Source organism: Teleopsis dalmanni, chromosome 2 (genome assembly GCF_002237135.1).
Source record: "Teleopsis dalmanni isolate 2A chromosome 2, ASM223713v2, whole genome shotgun sequence".
In the NCBI taxonomy this organism is placed as follows: domain Eukaryota; kingdom Metazoa; phylum Arthropoda; class Insecta; order Diptera; family Diopsidae; genus Teleopsis; species Teleopsis dalmanni.
The window spans coordinates 142,432,500-142,452,005 of record NC_051847.1 but is presented as its reverse complement, the minus strand read 5'-3'; the positions used below and the strand labels follow the sequence as shown (position 1 = coordinate 142,452,005).

Below are 19,506 nucleotides of genomic sequence, written 5' to 3'. Positions count from 1 at the left end.
CTTCTCGAATAAAATATTCATAAACAAAATGAATAGCTAATAAAGGCTTCAAAAATATTGATCTGCTAGATTAAATTTCTTGATACGTGATTAATATTTAATGAAATCCATGCATATATTTAGCATTTTATTATATATTATATTATTATATACTTTTTTCTGAAATAAACTTCTAAATTTTCAAATCCTTATATTTTACTCACTGAATTTATAACAAAAAACCAATTTAATAGTAATCATTAACAAGATAAACCGTATTTTTATATAATTTTATTAATAAGAAACAATTACTGAGTTAGCTTTTAATATGATTTTAAGTTAAACATAGTTTATAATACAAATAATTATTTTACATGTATAAATCAATTTAATTTTAACTTCCAGTTACACGTATTTATAAATAATGTCTATGTTAGATTTCAGATACAGAAAATACAAATACAACAAATACTGAAGCTTTATTACAAGCCATACGCATAGCTAAATTTTTTAATTCTATCGGATTAAGTCAAACTGATATTGTCGGGTTAGTCGATCGTAATACCACGCATATGATGGATGTTGTCTTGGCTTGTTTTTTCACCGGTATAGCATTCCATGCTATTAATCCAAAACATGATGATGGTTTGTAATATCATATTCATACAAATCTTAATTACTAAGAAAGTTCTTAATCCTTAGCAACTTCAAAGCAATTATTTAATATAACAAAACCAAAAATTATATTCTGTGATGGTCAAGATTATGACAAAATGCTAAGAGTGTCAGAGGATTTTGAAACAAAATTAATAACATTAAAAAATCATTTACATAATGTACAAAATATCTTAAGTATCGTAAACCAAACATTACCGGAAGAGTTAAATTTTAGGTGAGTAGCATAAAGTAATTAAAAACATTACATTCCCTAATTGGAAATAGTATAAATTACGAATAACTATTTATAGAACAAGTAATTTGTAAACACACAAATCACATATATTATATTACATATATTATATAAACCAAAAATATTAAATTGAATTTTAAACATTTTTAGGCCAGCTGAATTGGAATTTGGTCCAAATCAAACATTGGCCATTTTATGTTCATCAGGTTCAACAGGTCTGCCAAAAGCTGTCACTATACCAAACACGATGAAAACTTATGACCTTACTGAGTAAGAATATAAGAATATACAAATTTACATATTTACATATTTATTTATATTTGAAGTTACCTCACCGAGAATGACATACAATTTACACCTTCTACAATAGATTGGTTATCTGGTTTACTAAATTTGGTAACCAACCTTGTATATGGAACATTACGTATTATTTCAGATAAGCCTTATAGTCCGGAATATTTTCTGGAAGTTGTCGAAAAATATAAAGTAACTTTTACTATACAGGCTCCTGCCAATATGGCAATGCTGTTGAATTGTCCGGATTTATCAGTAGAAAAATTAGAGAGCATCCGTTATTTTCTATTTGGTGGAGGAAAATGTTCAACTCAAATTCAAGCAAAATTACAATCATATCTAAAGCAAGGGATGCTTTGCTATATGTATGGCTTTACGGAGTTAATTAGGGCATTAACTAGAAACTTCAATTTTTTTAATAAACCAAATTCTGTTGGTCGCATTTTACCTGGACTTAAAGTTAAAATAGTTAATGATGAAGGTGTTTTATTATCACATAATGAAGTCGGAGAGATCTATTGCACCCATGACAAAATCTGGCAAGGTTATTATAAAAATGTTAAAGCTACTATGGCTTTGCGAGACACAGAGGGTTGGTTTCATTCCGGTGATATAGGTTATTTTGATGAGGATAATTATCTCTATATTGTTGATCGTAAGAAAGATATTTTGAAATATCGTGGAATGCAATATTTCCCAAATGAAATTGAGGAAGTCATACGTGCTATGCCCGAAGTAGTGGAAGTATGTGTTTGTGGCTTATGGAACGACTTGGATGGTGATGCTGCTGCAGCAGCTGTTATGCCAGTTGTAGGTAGCAATCTTACTGTTCAGCATGTTCTCGATTATGTACGAAACAACATACAGGCAGATTATAAACAATTGCATGGCGGTGTAATTTTTATAACAGACCTTCCTAAAACGGCTATTGGAAAAACTAATAAATTGGCTGTCAAGGATATATTGCTACGTAGATTAAGTTTTAATTGACGTCCAGTCTTAATTGATATAATCAAACTAAATGCAGTAGTTTAAAGTTAAAGATGTTTCATGTTAACAATTTGTTTGAGAATTAATATTCGGTGTTACGTAAATAATAATAAACGTGAAATAATTAATGTACGGTTTAATTGTAATACTTAAAAATATATTTAACTCATGATTATTCATCTAAACATACACAACATTAAAAACATTAATCATATATTGACTTGTATTTAGAAAAATAATTTTTATTAAGTTAATAGACTCAAAAATTTTTAAACCTTTCTAAAAATTCTCTCCGACATTGTTGGACGTAAAATAAATATAAAATCACACTACACAAAATCACAAAATTACAAAATGACAAAATCAAAAAAAATAACTTGACAGTTTCTCTAAAGTATTGCCCAGCGAAAGTATTGAAAAAAGTAGTATCATCCATAATAGAGTGGTGTTGAAAATATGGTCTTGAATATTGCCTTGCAAATCAAGAGCAGTATTATAAGAAAGCGAATTGTTTTTGTAAAATCAAATAATTTTACACATGCAACGATGCTCAATATACTTTCTGCCCTATACTTTCTGGATTTTGTAAATAAAACACACAAATTTAAATTTTATTCCAAATTTATTTTATCTCTTTCAAAATATGCTCCTTCTGAAGCGATACACATGCCAACGCTGAATCCAATCTTCCATACACTTTTCATAGGCCGTGCAGGTATGACTTTTAGTTCCTTCGGCGAATTCTTTTTTATCGATTTAATCGACTCAAAACGCTTACCACGGCACCAGATCTGACGAATATGATGCCGGAGCGATGACAGTGGTGCCGTGTTTGGTCAAAAAATCACGTACAACAAGAATTTTCCATAGTAAAAATCGCTAAATGCACTTGAGGTAGTCTCACATTAACAGCTGCTGTAAACAAACTAATTGACAGATGGCGCTCAAATTTGTACCATAAAGGGTGTACCAACTTAACAAAAAAGTTATTACTTAAGGAGAAGTTAACAAAAAACCAAAATCCGGATACTTTTTGAGCAGAAGGTAATATTTATACAGCAGTATTAAAAGCAAGACCACACACATGTGTTTAGTGATCACTCTTTCATTCAAAGCTGTTACTTTCACCAAATGCACATAATCTCCTTCCCCTCTGTTTACCATTCTACTAGCGAGCCAAAAGAGTCCCTATCCCTATTATAAACTGAATAAGATATCCACAATATCTATACAGCTTGCGTCTGAATATATACGTTATAGAGAGATTTTTGTGTATGCAAAAATTAGTTTATGTAGCTGAAAAAACTTCGTTATACAGAGGTTCAAATATATGAAAAAATATAAAAAATTACTGTGTCTTCAACAAGACTTCATTAGAGAAAGGAATTCGTCATAGGGAGTTTCCTATAGAGAGAATTATATGACAGTAATTCTAGTTTGGAACAAACAATTACTATTATACATAATATTTTTAATCTCAAATTTAATTATTCAGCACACCTAAGTCATGATAAAAAAAACAAGTTCGATGAAAAGATATCTTTTCAATTACAATTTATTCATTGGAATTTTATATTCAGTCCTAGGGATATAGTTGGCCATTAGAAGGAAAATAAGTTGGCCACACGAGTAGCTTTAAGTATTTATTTGGAATATCTTACAAATCCGGTCATACTACTTTTATAATTACATTTGTCATTATTTTACAATTCTTTCTATATTGAGCAATTTTACGTTATAAAGACATCTATGTGACATTTTGCCCCATTTATTTAACAATTTAACTGAACTGCACCACAACAATATCAGTCTTTTGTAAGTTTGGTGTGGGTTTTGTTGGGCATACCCGTTAAGAGAACCATGCTAGAAAATTGAATTTTCCGTGTAATGATAACTGTCACAATTGGCAATGCTCTTTAAAGAGCAATTTAAATTTCGTCAAAGTGATTTAAAATCTATCAGTTTTTATATAATAGCAACAATATACTAATATACTAATGGATTAAATGTGATATCTAGGCTTGCTGGTAAGTATTTTCCTAATTTAGTATTCGTTACTTAATTAACAGATATGGCGTAAGTCGATATAGTAAAGTTTTTTGAAATTGTTAAGTCGTACATACCTTGTGATCAAAAAACAACTTATTTATTAACTTATTTATTTTTACACTGGCAACACTATTATACACATTCTGTCAAAGTTTTACGCATTTCGTACGATAAGTTTTTGTTTGGCGTCTATACAAAGAAGAAGAAAAATTTTCGTGTGGCGATTTTTAGCTGAATTTCATTCAAAAAAAGCGTCGGCGTGATGTGTCCAAAGAGATGATTTCCAACGCAGATAGTGACCCCACATTCATCGAATGCATCATGGTGATGATACATGGGTCTATGAATTTGACATGCTCACTAAACAACAATCGACCTAATGGTGCTTTGAAGGTGAACCGAAACCGAAAAGAGAACTTCAAAGTCGGTCCAAAATCAAGGTTATGCTGACTGTTTTCTTCGATATTCGTGGTGTGGTGGACTATGAATTCCTTCCGGACGGTCAAATGGTGAAACGGTCAATAAGGATTATTATTTTGCCTTTATGCGTCGTTTGCGTAAGGCCATTTGCAAAAAGAGGCCAGATTTATGGGAAAAAAACTAATGGATTTTACACCACGATAACGCACCGGCTCACACAGCGTTGGTTGTATCGCAGTTTTTGGCCAAAAAATCCACCAATCAACCAAGCATCGTACTCTCCAGATATGGCCCCGTGTGAGTTTTTCCTCTTTCCCCGATTCAAATTGCCATTGCGAGGAACGCGTTGTGAGACCATCGTGGCCATAAAAGAGAATTCGCTGCGTGAACTAAAGGCCATACCTTCGACGGCCTATAAAACTTGTGTGGAAAATTGGATCAAACGTTGGCATGCATGTATCTAAATAATAAAGGAAATAATAATAAAGATAATAAAGAAAATTATTAAAAATTAAAATTTTGGGTGTTTTTTTAAATTCTCGTTCTTTATTAATCAAATGGTATATCTATCAAAATTTATCGAGAGCATCTTCAAAATAGACAATTCAATTCAATTTCATATTCCAATGACAACATAAATTTTTTTATTTCTTATTTGCAATTTCGTAACTTAATTAACATTTATTTTATCCGTTATAGGAAGCACTTATTATATTATAGTAGTAACACTTATATATTAGCACTTACATATTAGAACAGTTCCTTTAAACAATAAATGGCAAGTGCTTCATGAAACATAGTTTGAGAAACTCTGCTGTAGATGATGTGGATCAGATTATTTAACCAGTGTTTTATTATTTTTTAAAAATAATTGTATATAATAGCATGATAAAGACTGAGTCTAAATATTACTTAAAGTATTTAATAACTTTCTATAGATGTATTATTAATGCACTGGTTGTGAACAATACCTGTAAGTATCAATATACAAACTATTTTTAATTGTATTTAATTGTATAATTACCCTGAGTTCAACTATGTATTAGAAGTACATATAAATGCTATTATTTGTTAATCTATTTTTGATTAACAAACAATAAAATTTAAAATTCGCAAGTAAGTAACTTTATTCTACTAACCATTGCAAATAGTAGGTATAATAATTCTATTAAAATATTTGTTACTTGGTCGTCGCATATCACATAAACTATTAAATACGAATATGCTGATATACCATATTCATTTAACTAGAATAATGAAACAAATGGGTTTAGAAATATTTTCCAGTCTACCCGTTTGTGTACTTATTAGTCGATAAGCATGAAAATAACAATCTTTTCGTTCCTAAACTTGTCAAATTAAGTTTATATAGAATCTTCTTGTTTCTGTATTTCTGTAGATGAAGTCGATAATAAATGAAATTGTTTAATAGTATCCATAATTTTTAAACAATTTTTATTATATCACATAATTTGAGAAAATGTATTAAGTTAAAATAATAATTTATTTGCAATATGACTGTGTGAAGGGTAACAATACTTTACTAAAGTCGAAAGTAATATCTATGATTGTTTTTATTTAGCTTATCAATTGAAATCACGTTTTATTTTTCATTATATCAGTAGGCATATATGTGTATTAAAGCAAATGTGTTATTAACTTTTGGCATATGGCAGATTTGTGTGACTCAGATATTATGTATTAGACACAAACGATAGACTGAATATAATTATTTACTAACTTTATTATAAAATTATTTGTGTGACTCATCAGACTCTCAAAAATTAAACAAAAAATTTATATTTAGTTTTTATAAATTCAAATAAATTTGTGATAGCAAATATATAATGAAATTATAATCATTTAATAGTATTATCAGCATTAGGTGAATAAATATATTAAAAATTAGGAAAATGACTTACAAATTAATTTTACAAAAACCAAAACAGTAACAAATTAGTTTCAATAATTTATCTTTAAATGGTTTCATTACTTTAATGTATAACCAGACACATTAAAGAGATAAATCTGAAGATCATTTTTAAGCAATGGTTGGGAATAAAAGCTCAGAGTTCAAAAAATTTGTTTTGTAGTATAATCAGTTTATTCACGATAAATATAAGTAAAATAATATTTTGCTGATAAAGCATTAATTGTTAGTTTTTTCGTTGTTAATTTAAATACATAATACATATATTAGTATTATATTAATTAATTCAATAAGTAGTATACGACAAGTCTTAGGTATATAAAACAATAAACAATAAAATACACATATAGTATTTATTATACTTAAGAATAAATAACAGTAGCTTCAGGTAGCAAATAATTTGTTTAATAAAGATATCATTTATGTGTATACTAATTATATATATTATATGTACATTTAAATAAATGTGCTGTAAATACAGTAGAACATGTAAAAATATATTTTGTATTTCGCAAATCACAGGTAGATTGACAAATTCTAAACTTAATAAATAAGATTCAATATGTAATATGAATCTATAATTGTATTAGAATATATGTATATGTACAACAAAATTTCCTTTTTTTAATTTTAAAATATTTTCGTTGTACAAAACTGTATAAAAAGTGGCAAAATATTCATATATTTAAATTTAGTCAAATGAGTTCTTGTGCTTACTGTACTGCGAACTCTATCAAATATTTAGCCTTAGTGATCTTTGGGAAAATAAATTCTATTTATATTTAAAAATGCTGTTAGTACAAAGTCAAACTTTAATATTAATTTATCTGCGAATAGGATAGAATGCAATAGTGAAGAAATCTTAAAACTTGAAAATTATGAAAATTTTTAAATTTAGAAATATTCCTACTATTTCCAACATTTCTATTCGAAGATAGAATCATTCCTAGAACATAAAATTTTTAATTAAAAATCAGCATAGAAGATATAAAGTAATGGTCTTTGAGTTTTTGAATTCCTTAAGCAATTAATTGATAAAAAATTAAATTCATGAAATTAAAATTTTTTTCTCTATTACCTCTACTTTTATTGGAATTAGATTATTGCAAAAAATTAATGGTATATCAGCAATTATCGCAATCAAAGTACCATATAAACATGAAGAAGTATTGAGTTAAACAATATTCAAATCATCTACTCATTAGTTTTCCATTAAATAATGATTAAAGTATGTCTACGAATGCCTGGCATGCAGTTATCAACATTTTATATTATTATTAGTATTATTATGTATTATTGATTAACCTTCTGTAACTTAAAACACTTTTCATAAAGATTATTAATATTGCTACCATTTTACAACACTTTAATTTTTTTTCAGACAGAAGTGCTTTATCAAAAAAAAAAGACGTCTATGTTCCCTGAAAAACGGACATACTCCAATAATACCCCCTGCGGTGAAAGGGTTAGAATATTCCCGAGATAAGGCATGTCTGTCATAAAAAACGACTAAAATTCCAGTGCGTTGACGACACTTGTGCTAGAAGTGTGCATGGAAGTGAGTGAGGTCTGCACTTGCGACACTCGACCGGAGGTGTAAATTCGGTACTTCGGATTTACGTGGGAAGAATGTTCAGGTTTTGTTTACATTCGGCGGAGAGTTGCGTATTCACCATCGGGTGCTACAACTCACATTGGGATAAACTTTGCATTGTACTAAGGCGGAAGTTATGTCCAGCACGCATTTCTTCATTGGTACCTTATATTAATATAAGTGTTTTTAAGTATTGTAGTACTAGGCCGTCAAGGCATAGAATGCTACATAAAATAACATAAAGACAACATACTCCAATATTTTAACATATATTTAACATTTCATGACGATTACATAAGGAACAATCACGTTCAGATTAATTAAATGCTTTGGCGTTTAAATTAAAAAAATCGCCCCTACATTTAAAAAGTACGCTCGATATGTGCTCAGTATTTTCGTAATCAAAACTGTGCATAATGTTATATTGCAGCTGTGCATAAATGTCATGAGATCCCGACCTAGCACTCCCGACAAAGGAACCGTGTTAACTCCGTTTGAATAAAGTTATAACATTATTGTGTAATAATTTAAGATCCATGCTCCAAATACTGGTTATTGAAAAACCCAGTTCTAAACACATATTTTCCCAATCTTTGGCTCAATATATGTTTTTGTCAATTGTAAGTTCAACTACTATTCGAGAAACCCTTGTTGAGGCGAGATTTAGAATTTTTCTTACATATGCGAAATGTGTTTGCACTGCGTTGGTAAACCTGTTTCTAAGTAAAACATATTATTTGGGGTGTTAGTAGGTGAAAATAGAATTTTTTGTATAAAAAATCTAAAGAGTTTCTACACGTGCTGTCGTGTAGAAAATTTTTAATTTATTTGTGAGTTATTTTAAGATTGAATAAGTACTTTAAAGAATTACTTACTCTAGGACCTTTTCTGAAAATCATAATATTAGATTTATTTAGATTCGTGATAATATCCCATTCTGAACAATACCTAAAAAGATCATCTATTATAATTTGCAATAAATCAGGTGAGTCTGCAAGTAGAACCAGATCATCAGTTCAGTTGAGTTGACAGGAACTCCACTCGTGAAAAAGTCATGCATATCATTTAAGTATAGGGAGAACAAAATCGGGATGAGCTGGGTTCCGTATTTTACACCTTGAGTGACTTTAAACTCAACTGATATTATTGATAAAACTCCACTGGCAGTTTTCTATATAAAAGTACCATGTAAAAATTTTTATTCCTCACGAGTGGGCGACGACTACCGCATCCGAGTGAACCACGAGCTGTACGAGCTTTATCGCGGCATTGATATAATTCAGTTAAAGTCGTTTAAGTTTTAGTCACATCCAGCGACTCTGCTAGATACGACATGTCGTGAGAATGGATTACGATGTTCTAGCGAAAAAGCAATTTGAATTAAAATGAGGAAACACTGACTGCACTTGATGTAGGACGGTGAAGACGGCGTGCACTCAGACTGAAATCCGGGAATGTGTTGTTAAGGGATATTAAGTAAGTAAGTAATAAGTTTACTAATTATTATTGGTGAAATGTGTGAATATGTCTTATTATTTTTTTAATTCAATATAGAGGTTTCCTAAATGTACAACATTTCTTTTTAATTTTGATTGCATATTACTTATTTTGATTCTTAATAATATGTATTGATTTTTGATCGGCTATAATAAGAATAATAATTTAAGGGACCATAAATGCTCAATCGGGTTAATTTTATTATTAAATAAATATTAATATATTTATTAGAAGCATTTTTTTCATTTATGTTGCAATTGCAATCAATAAATTGAGTTCCAACTTGCTTATTCATTTTAAATAAAAATTAATACAAATATATGTCTCTTTTATCAAGATATATAAAATGTTTTCTTTACTTTTAAATACTTAAATTGTTTATCAAAAATTCAAACAAAAACAAGACTATTTATAATTAAAAATTGTTACTAAAAACTGTCCCATAAATATTTCGCGATATATATTGTCAATCGACAATCGCTATATCATAGTTCCTTTGTATTATATTTAATACTTGTATAGAGAAACTAAGCTTATCGAACAGTATTTTTTGTCAAATGATAATTTAAGAATGCATCAAAAATTCGTCTTATCAAGTCATGACGTTGCAACAGACCTTTAATTTAATAGAAATTAGAGTTAAGTAAAGATATCATATCAACACAAAGAGCGGAAAATAACTTTTGGCCGATATTTTTATTATGAAATGAAAACAAAATTGTTGCTTGAATGAAAAAATTTAGTCGATAACAAGCTTGCGAATCGTTCACCGTAATTAACAAACACGGCAGAAACGGATAGTCGCATTTCGAGATTGGTAGGTGAAGTAATGGAAAATCTAGATACCGAATTTGACAAGTACACAAAAATATGGAGCGGACCGAAAGCAAAATATTTTTTCGATGCAGATTGTTCGATTGGAAAAATATTGTTTGCATTTATGCGCAATAATCCAAATAATATATGTCAGGTAAGCAATGAGTGAATAATTCTTATAAACATATATTAAGAAATTAATAAAATTGTAAGTAAAGATTGTTATTACTGATGTTGGGTAATACTCAACATCAATATCATCATTCACAATACTCGAAGGTCAGCCAAATATTTAATTATTTAAAAATCCTAAAAATTTTTGCTGTTGCAATTTCAATACTGTTCTATTAAAACTTCTCTATTGAAAACAATAATTCATGGAATAGAATAGAATAAAATTTGGTTTCTTTCATTAAAAGGGATGTTAAAAATCAATTTAATATTAAACTAATGTATAAAAAATGATAAAATAATTTTAAATATTGAATATTCCTTTATAATATTAGATATCTGACGCAGATGGCACGGCACTGACGAATTCTGAAGCTGTCTCTTTCGCAGTACGCATAGCACAACATCTGCGAACGATGGGCTTCAAACAAGATGATGTTGTTGGTATAGCTGGTGGTAATACAACTTATGTGATGCCATTAGTTTTAGGATGCCTGCTTAATTGCACTCCGTTTCATGCAATAAGTCCACATAATGATGAAGGTAACTTTTTTATAAAGATTGCATTTAATAATATTAATATTTATAAAATAAATTGTCCAATCTATTAGATACAATAAAACACCTGTTCAGCATTACACGGCCGAAAATTATATTTTGTGATGGAAATATTTACGATCGCTTAAACATTATTAGTAAAATATTAAATGCTAAAGTTTTTACTTTAAAATATCACAGATGGGATTTACCTAAAATTGAGGATTTATTGGAACCGACAAAATCTGAACTATTTTATACGTAAGTATAATATGAATTATATAGAAAAGAAAGTGACAAAAAAAAAGTTTATACACATATATTTTTTTAGTTTCTAAACAGATTAAACAAACTCGATTTATTTGACAGATATGAAATCGATAAAATATTTGAATATTTAGTTAAATATTTAATATTTATTTAATTCGCAATTTTTTAAATTTTAAAAGCAATGTTATAAATATTAGTTTTTCTAATTTCGAAATTTTAAAAGTTAGAAATTTGTCTCTAGATAAAACCTGTATATAAAATTAAATTATGAAATTAAGATATATAAATCAGAGAGGCTATTAAAACAGATTATGCAGCACTCATGATTCTACCCATCAAAGGTGATAAAATCATTACTGTATATATTCTACTAGCAGTCATATTCTCGTCAAAATTTTGTTTGCAAACGTTTATCGATCAAATTATTACAAATTTTTATTATATAGAATTTCTTAAAACTTATTATTCAAATAATGAATCTATGTGAGACACGTATCGGACATTACTAAAAATTTATGTTTAATATAATCGACCTACAGAATTTAGTTCTTTAAAAAAGTAAATGTACCGAAGTGTGGATGCAAATCAAGAATAACCATTTAGATGTTAGATCCTGAAAAAACTGCACTCTCTTATATCACCACATAGAAGATTCTTTATAAATAATTACATATGATTGATCAGATTTTTAAACATTGGCCTTTATAGCAATTCAAAATAAATTTTTGTTGTGTTTTGAGATCATCTTTAGTGATAAAGTTTATTCCCGAAAGGTGCATCCCAAATAATTAGTTTACAAAGCAAAGAATTCAATTTATTTTACCATAACAGACAATATTGACTATAAATTATACTAACATTCAAAAGTTTTAAAATCTTGATTTTCTCAATAGAAATATTAAAATTTATTTTTAGAAAATTGGACCCCAACTAAATGTATATATTATTATTACTAAATAGCAAAATTTGTATTCTCTTTAGATTAAGTGTTAAATATTTAATAATATTTATTTAATTTTTTTTTTTATAGCCCTGAGATTCTAAAATTAGGTGGTGATCAGACAGTTGCTATACTAAGCACTTCCGGTACTACAGGACCACCTAAAGCAGTTTGTATATCAAATACGGCATGTTTATTTGATTATGGGTGAGTTTTTATTTTATTTTATTCTAACCAAAAATATATTAAAAAAAAAAATATTTTTAATTGATATTGGTATGTTATTGGACTCTCTGTTGCCGATCAGACTGACTGATTTAAGTCCCCTATTAATAAGTTTACTAAGTCGAGTCTAACGCTGAGAGTATCTAAATAAGCGAGTACAATTATAAAAATTTACTTTTTGGACTTTATACATTGACTTGTATGTTATATCAATGCTGTCCGAAATAATGATAGCAGTGCAGATACTTATGAGGAAATAGAGCTCAAAGAGTGTGTAAAACATTTTTTTCTTAGACTAAAATTCCACATTTCTAACCTTCGTTTAATCTGTAATAAAAATAAATAAATTTGAAGTAAAAGATTTATATCTAAGCATTATTAAGAACTTGAAATTCCTTATAATGAGAGAATAAAAATAGCTTATTTTCATAATTTAAATGATCAAAGATTTTAATGTGTTAAGTGTCGGAAGTAGACGGTTTTGCATATATGCATCGTATACAAACTATAGCTTTTTTAGTTCTCTGAAACTAAAAAGTGAGTCACTTTATGGTAAGTTAGTTATATAAATCTTTATAACGCATATTTTCGAATAGCTTCTAAAATTTAATGATTTTCAATTTTACTATCGTACTCATATGAAATAATAATAATGAGATTTTTAATTACAGCTTTGTCACAGCTCAAGATGTACTGCTTGCATTCAATACAATTGACTGGGCTCCAGGCATGTTTAGTATGCTATTTAGTTGTGGACATGGTTCCACACGCATTATTACAGATAAACCTTATTCACCTGATTATTTACTGGAACTCGTGAAAAAGTATAAAATATCGATTTTAACATTATCACCGCAACATGTAAGCCGTTTGATTAAATGCTCACTTGTAACTGCAGAAAAATTGAATAGCATACGCTTCCTTAGCATTGGAGGTGGTAATTGTTATGTGCCGAATTTACTGAAATTGCAAGCCCTACTTAATGCAGGATTTGTGTCTTATGGCTATGCGCTTACCGAGTGTGGTGGTGTTTCAGCAAATATGGGCACAAATAAACCAAGTTCTGTTGGCAAATTGGTGCCGGGCATAAAATTGAAAATACTCGATGAGGCTGGTCGTAGTCTTGGTTATGGTGAAACGGGAGAAATATTGGTGAGCAACGGCAAATTATGGAATGGCTACTATGCCAATCCAAATGAAACCAAACATATGCAAGATTACCAAGGTTGGTATCATACTGGGGATCTAGGTTATGTTGATACAGATAATTATTTGTATGTGGTTGATCGCAAGAGGGATGTGTTAAAATTTCACGGTATGCAATATTGCCCAAATGAAATTGAAGAAGTCGTAGCTGAATTACCGGATGTTGTAGAAGTTTGTGTTTTCGGTCTGTGGAATGATTTTGATGGCGATGCAGCTGCAGCAGCGGTAGTTAAACTGAAAAGCAGTAAACTAAGTGAGCAGGAAGTAGTAGAATATGTGGCAAAACGTTTAGTTGTTTCACACAAACAATTGCATTGTGGTGTATTCTTTGTAGATGAACTACCAAAAACTGGCAGTGGTAAAATATTAAGAAATCAAGCAAGAGATTTAGCTTTAGGCAAAAAATGGCAAGTGCAAAAAAATGGTTACGAAAAATGGTAGTTTTTAGTTCTTGTGTGTATAATTTTGTTTCTATGAAATTACAAAAATAAACGAATTTTGTTATTTATTTTTATTAAATAATTTAGTTTTATTTTTATTTTAAATTCATTCCACTTTGCCATCTGTTGTGCTATTATAGAAAATACGAGCAGTTATCAGTTGATAAGTTTTTTTAAACGAAGAAACGCTTATCACATTTTAATCGGGCCTTGAAGGGTTATCGGTTTTATTGTGAAATGTTTACTGTGAGAATAGATTTCTTGCTCAGATGTTTAGTCAATGTTTGAAACTTAAAGTGCGAATAACAACAGCTGCTGACAATGGTTGCGGAAGCTTGGGAATATGATGAGCAGCGGAAAATTTGGTGGGGGCCCCCACGTGTTGATAATAGTAACGAAGTTGATTATCAGAAATCATTCGGAGAGCAATTACTAAGTAAAATGCAAATAAATGCCGAAAGAATTTGTCAGGTAAAATACTTGTATATATCAAAATTTGATTATCATAGATAATTCCTTTTCATAGATTTCCGATACGGAAAATATATCTTTAACACATGGAGAAGTTTTGCAATATGGTATCAGCATAGCAAATTTTATACGTTCCCATAATTTTACACATAACGATGTAGTGGGCTTGATAGCAAAAAATTCAGCTTTTGTTCTTCCTATTGCTATAGGTTGTTGGTTAAATTGTACGCCATTACATCCCATTTACAACCAAAGTGATAAAAGTAAGTTAGTTATCAATAATTAAATTATTATAATTATGTACATATACTTTGTAAAAACACAAATTAAATTAATTTTTAATTAATGGTATTTAATAATTTGAACAAATTAAAATTAATTTTTAGCAAAAATTTTAATCACTTTCGAGATTAATAATGAGATTATTTTCGGTTAGGGGGTTTGTTCGTTTTTTTAATGTTTCCTGTTTTTTATTTCATTTTAAAATCAGTTTTTTTTAACTAACATATATAAGATAACATTCCGATCCAACGAAGAAACAATAAAATTCGAAACAATGTTTTAAAGAGGAGCTCTATTATATAAATTAATATATATACGTTTATGTAATATATAATCAACTATCGAATTAATACATAAATGATTAATTTTTTACTTCTCTTTGAAGGCACATTATACATAATACAAAACTGTTATCTTAACTCAAGTCCGCTTTATTCATAAATAGTGTATGATCCAATGATTCTACACAACTACCAGATATATATTTTATGCAACACGATTAGTACATTTCATAGTGTATGAGAATGCAATTATTAATCTATATCAGATATTTTTTAAATGTAAAATGTATTTATACATAAGATATATTACAGATATATATTACAGCTCTATAAAATATATAGTATATTTTAATATTATATTATTCCATACTCCATTAGGGGCTTAATAATTTCAAACTATCTCTATTTTGCGAAATTTATCGAAGTCTGTTAAACGATTTGCTAGTTTCAGTATTGATTGTTCTTCGCCATGTTGTCGTTGGCCTGCCTCTACGCCAGGTTCCCTGGTGATTCCTTGTTAGCGCTACGTGGGGGATATCGCCATAAGGGTTACGCAGGGCCTATCCACCCATATTTTCGCTTTTGAATTTCAACATTAATAGAGCATTAATAAGCGAGTAAAGAATGCGCATAAATTCAGTTTTTCTTATATTTATTTTGAGAGCGACTTTCGAGGATTGGTTATACAACTGGGTCAATTTGGATTGCATATGTTGGTGATTATGCGAGAGCAGGATGATGTCATCTGCGTAATCAAGGTCTTCATGGGTAGAATTGAGCCTCCAATTGTTACCTCTATTTTACGTGCTAAAATTTTCTATACTGAGTCTAATACTACAATAAATAACAATGACGTTTGGATGCTGCCTGTTTCACACCAGTTGATGAGTCAAAGGAGTCACTGAATTTTCCGTTTTCAACATGTAGGACTCTGCATGTTGATTGTTCTTAGCTTTTTCTTGTAATGCTTATAATTTTTTGTGGCACTCCCATCCTTCTTAAGGCTAACCACTTCGCTAGCCAATTTGCCGTAAATTACGTTTTTATCTGTTCTTGCTTGTCTTTTTATTTGTTTAGTAAGTATTGCGATCTCTCACCTGAATCTATGAATTATGATAGTATTTTAATGTGCTATATAAAATCATTGATAAATAAATAATTGATATTATTGTTTCAGCTGGGAATCTTTTATCTTAAAATTTTATAGGAAGCGAATGGTGTCCGATCCTAATAAAAATCCAGTCCACTTAGGCTTCACGAATTAGGTTCATTTTAATAAAAACCATATCAAATATAAGTTAAAAAAAACATTTAGATAAGTTAATATAGTTTGAATATAAATTCCATTTCTTAAATAAATTTACATCTAAAAGACATCCAAAACTTTAAACTTTATTTTTTTTTTTAATGTCAATTTATAACACAAAATATGAACATTATTGCAGGTGTTATATCTCATCTTTTTGGTATGACTCGTCCGAAAATCATATTTTGTGACGCTGCTGACTACGAACAACTTTCTTTGGCTTTAGAGGATCTTAAATTGAAGTCACTGGTATTAATAATTGATGATGAAATAGCAGAAGTGCAAAGACTTCATGAGATATTTAAAAACCACACAGAAATAAACAATTTTGTGTAAGGTATTTATTAAAAATGTAATTAAAACATTTAGTTTACACACTTATTATAGACCTTCCAAACTTGTACTTGGACCTGCACAAACAATGTTATATATGTGCTCTTCTGGTACAACGGGGTTTCCAAAAACTATGCATTTTTCAAATCAACAAATTCTTCGTTTATATAAGTATGTTTCAGAGTACTATACTCCTCATGTGAAGTAAATACTAATGATTTTTGTATATTTACAGTATAGGCGATCAGAAAGAAGTTTTGTTCAGTTTCAGCAACCTTAATTGGATAACAGGTCTCATTATAGTAGTAAATACATTACTATCGGGCAGTACACGTATAATTACTTCGACGGGTACAAATGCTGAAGTAGCCTATAATTTGATAGAAAAATATAAAATATCGATGATGGTTACCACACCAAGTCAATTAGCACAAATTGTTAAAAGTTATTCAGACGGAGACAGAAATATAAAGTCATTGAAATTACTAATGTGTGGTGGTGGCATAGTGCCAGTGCCAATTATAGAACAAACTCTTAAAATATTGAATAAACAACAAATATTGACAATACTGTATGGGGCTTCAGAATGGGGTATAACATCCACAAATAAAAATTTCAATAAGCCCAAATCAGCTGGTAAGCTATTACCTGGTTATAGTGTAAAAGTTGTCAATGAAGATGGAAAAGAGTTGGGCATTGGCGAAGTTGGTGAATTTCTTATACAGAATAGTACTGACTGGCATGGGTATTTGCATAACGAAGCAGAAACTGCTGGAATGCTTGATAAGCAGGGATGGTTTCACACAGGTGATTTGGGTTATTTTGATGAAGATGCTTATTTATATATAGTGGATCGTAAAAAAGACGTTATGAAATATCGAGGTGTGGACTATAGACCAAGTGAAATTGAAGGTTGTATTGCTGAATTGTCCGATGTTGTTGAAAGCTGTGTTTTCAGTAGCTATGATGCAGTCGATATGGATCGTGCAACTGCTGCAGTGATAGTTAAAAATGGTAGTCAGCTTAGTGAGTTAGATATAAGAGAGCATGTAGCAAAAAGATTACAGGAACGTATGCATTTACATGGGGGTGTTTATATAGTGGATAGCTTGCCAAAAACTACAACTGGCAAGAATGTACGAAGAAAAGCTAAAGAAATGATAAAGGCGTTAAGGACACATAAAAACTCAGACGTATAAAAGCAATATTATAAAATTAAGATGACTAGCAATGTTTATAATGTGATAATGGAATATTATTGCTTTATAAAAAGTATTATATAAATAATTTAAAATAAAATTGTATTTATGCGTTAAAAAGTATATGTTATTTGTTAGAAAAATTGTTATGTAAAAAAATTTATATTTATAATAAATCAAAAGGGTTTCAATTTGGTATATAAATAATGTTCTGTGGAAAATTATCTGCATATAATAATATTTTATTAGGATTAAATTTATTCAAAAAATGAATTTCAGTCTGATAGGGTATTTTTTCAAAATTTGAAATCGAAATCTACTCTATTAAAACTCATTCTTTGATGCTAATTTAAAATACAAACATTTGTTCCAACTGAGCTTTTACTCATAATTATAAAATACCCTTAGATTTTGAATATGTATCGATACATAATACATACATTGTGACCGAAAGGTTTTCGGAAATTCTCATTTAAAATTCGCGCGCTGTATATTTTTCGATATTTTAAGTTTATGTAGTTTGGCAGCACTGTCCTTAATTACTATGCCAAAAATGAGCGCGATCTGTCAGACAGTTCGTTTACGACAGCTGTTGAAACCAGTTCACCTCAGTAGTGCGCTGCGAAAAAAACAATGGAAAAAAATATTGAACAAAGAGCTTGCATCAAATTTTGTGTTTCGAACGAAATTTCGTGTGCAGAATCGTTGCGAATGCTACAAAAGGCTTATGGGAAATCAGTTTTATCGAAAACTCAAGTTTATGAGTGGTACAAAGCCTTTCAGGACGGTCGTACGACCGTCGAAGACATGCCGCGTTCTGGACGACCTTCGGCCTCTACCACCGACGAAAACATTGAAAAGGCAAAGGAAATCGTGTTCCAAAATCCTCATGTGAGTGTTAGAGAGATAGCACGAGAGCTAGGCATCGGTCGTGAGAGCTATCCGCCGTAAACGGCCTCAATTGTGGAAGGATAATTCATGGATTTTTCATGACGATAATGCTCCCTCGCACCGAGCCAACATTATCAACGATTTTAAGGCCAAAAATTCAATAAATACCATCGAACAGCCACCGTATTCACCTGATCTTGCACCGTGTGACTTTTTCCTGTTTCCCAAACTCAAATTACCACTCAGAGGAACGCGTTTTGAATCCATATAAGACGTAAAACAGAATTCGCAGAGGGAACTCAAAGCCATACCGGAAAGCGCCTATAAAAAATGTTTTGATGATTGGAAGAAACGTTGGCATTTGTGTATCGCTTCTAATGGAGCATATTTTGAAGGAGATAAAATAAATATTGATGAAGATTAAGAATTTTGCGTTTTATTTAAAATTTCCGGAAACGTTTCGGTCACAATGTAG

General features: G+C 29.7%; 3 protein-coding genes across 3 annotated transcripts; all 3 read left to right on the top strand.

Moving 5' to 3' along the window:
• Positions 1 to 414: 414 nt before the first annotated feature.
• LOC119675866 (4-coumarate--CoA ligase 1-like) lies at positions 415 to 2,173 on the top strand. The gene is made up of 4 exons (XM_038087085.1): positions 415 to 624; positions 682 to 871; positions 1,040 to 1,159; positions 1,216 to 2,173. Exons 1-4 carry the CDS (start codon positions 552 to 554, stop codon positions 2,171 to 2,173), a joined length of 1,341 nt encoding a protein of 446 aa, XP_037943013.1. The 5' UTR covers positions 415 to 551.
• An 8,147-nt stretch (positions 2,174 to 10,320) lies between these two features.
• On the top strand, positions 10,321 to 14,327 carry LOC119681814 (luciferin 4-monooxygenase-like). Its single transcript, XM_038095103.1, has 5 exons — positions 10,321 to 10,633; positions 10,986 to 11,193; positions 11,262 to 11,448; positions 12,488 to 12,604; positions 13,294 to 14,327. The coding sequence occupies exons 1-5, from the start codon at positions 10,493 to 10,495 to the stop codon at positions 14,267 to 14,269; spliced, it is 1,629 nt and encodes a 542-aa protein (XP_037951031.1). The 5' UTR covers positions 10,321 to 10,492; the 3' UTR covers positions 14,270 to 14,327.
• Positions 14,328 to 14,560: 233 nt separating this feature from the next.
• On the top strand, positions 14,561 to 18,188 carry LOC119680790 (luciferin 4-monooxygenase-like). Its single transcript, XM_038093775.1, has 5 exons — positions 14,561 to 14,739; positions 14,795 to 15,002; positions 16,748 to 16,940; positions 16,996 to 17,112; positions 17,177 to 18,188. Exons 1-5 carry the CDS (start codon positions 14,590 to 14,592, stop codon positions 18,138 to 18,140), a joined length of 1,632 nt encoding a protein of 543 aa, XP_037949703.1. The 5' UTR covers positions 14,561 to 14,589; the 3' UTR covers positions 18,141 to 18,188.
• Positions 18,189 to 19,506: the final 1,318 nt, after the last annotated feature.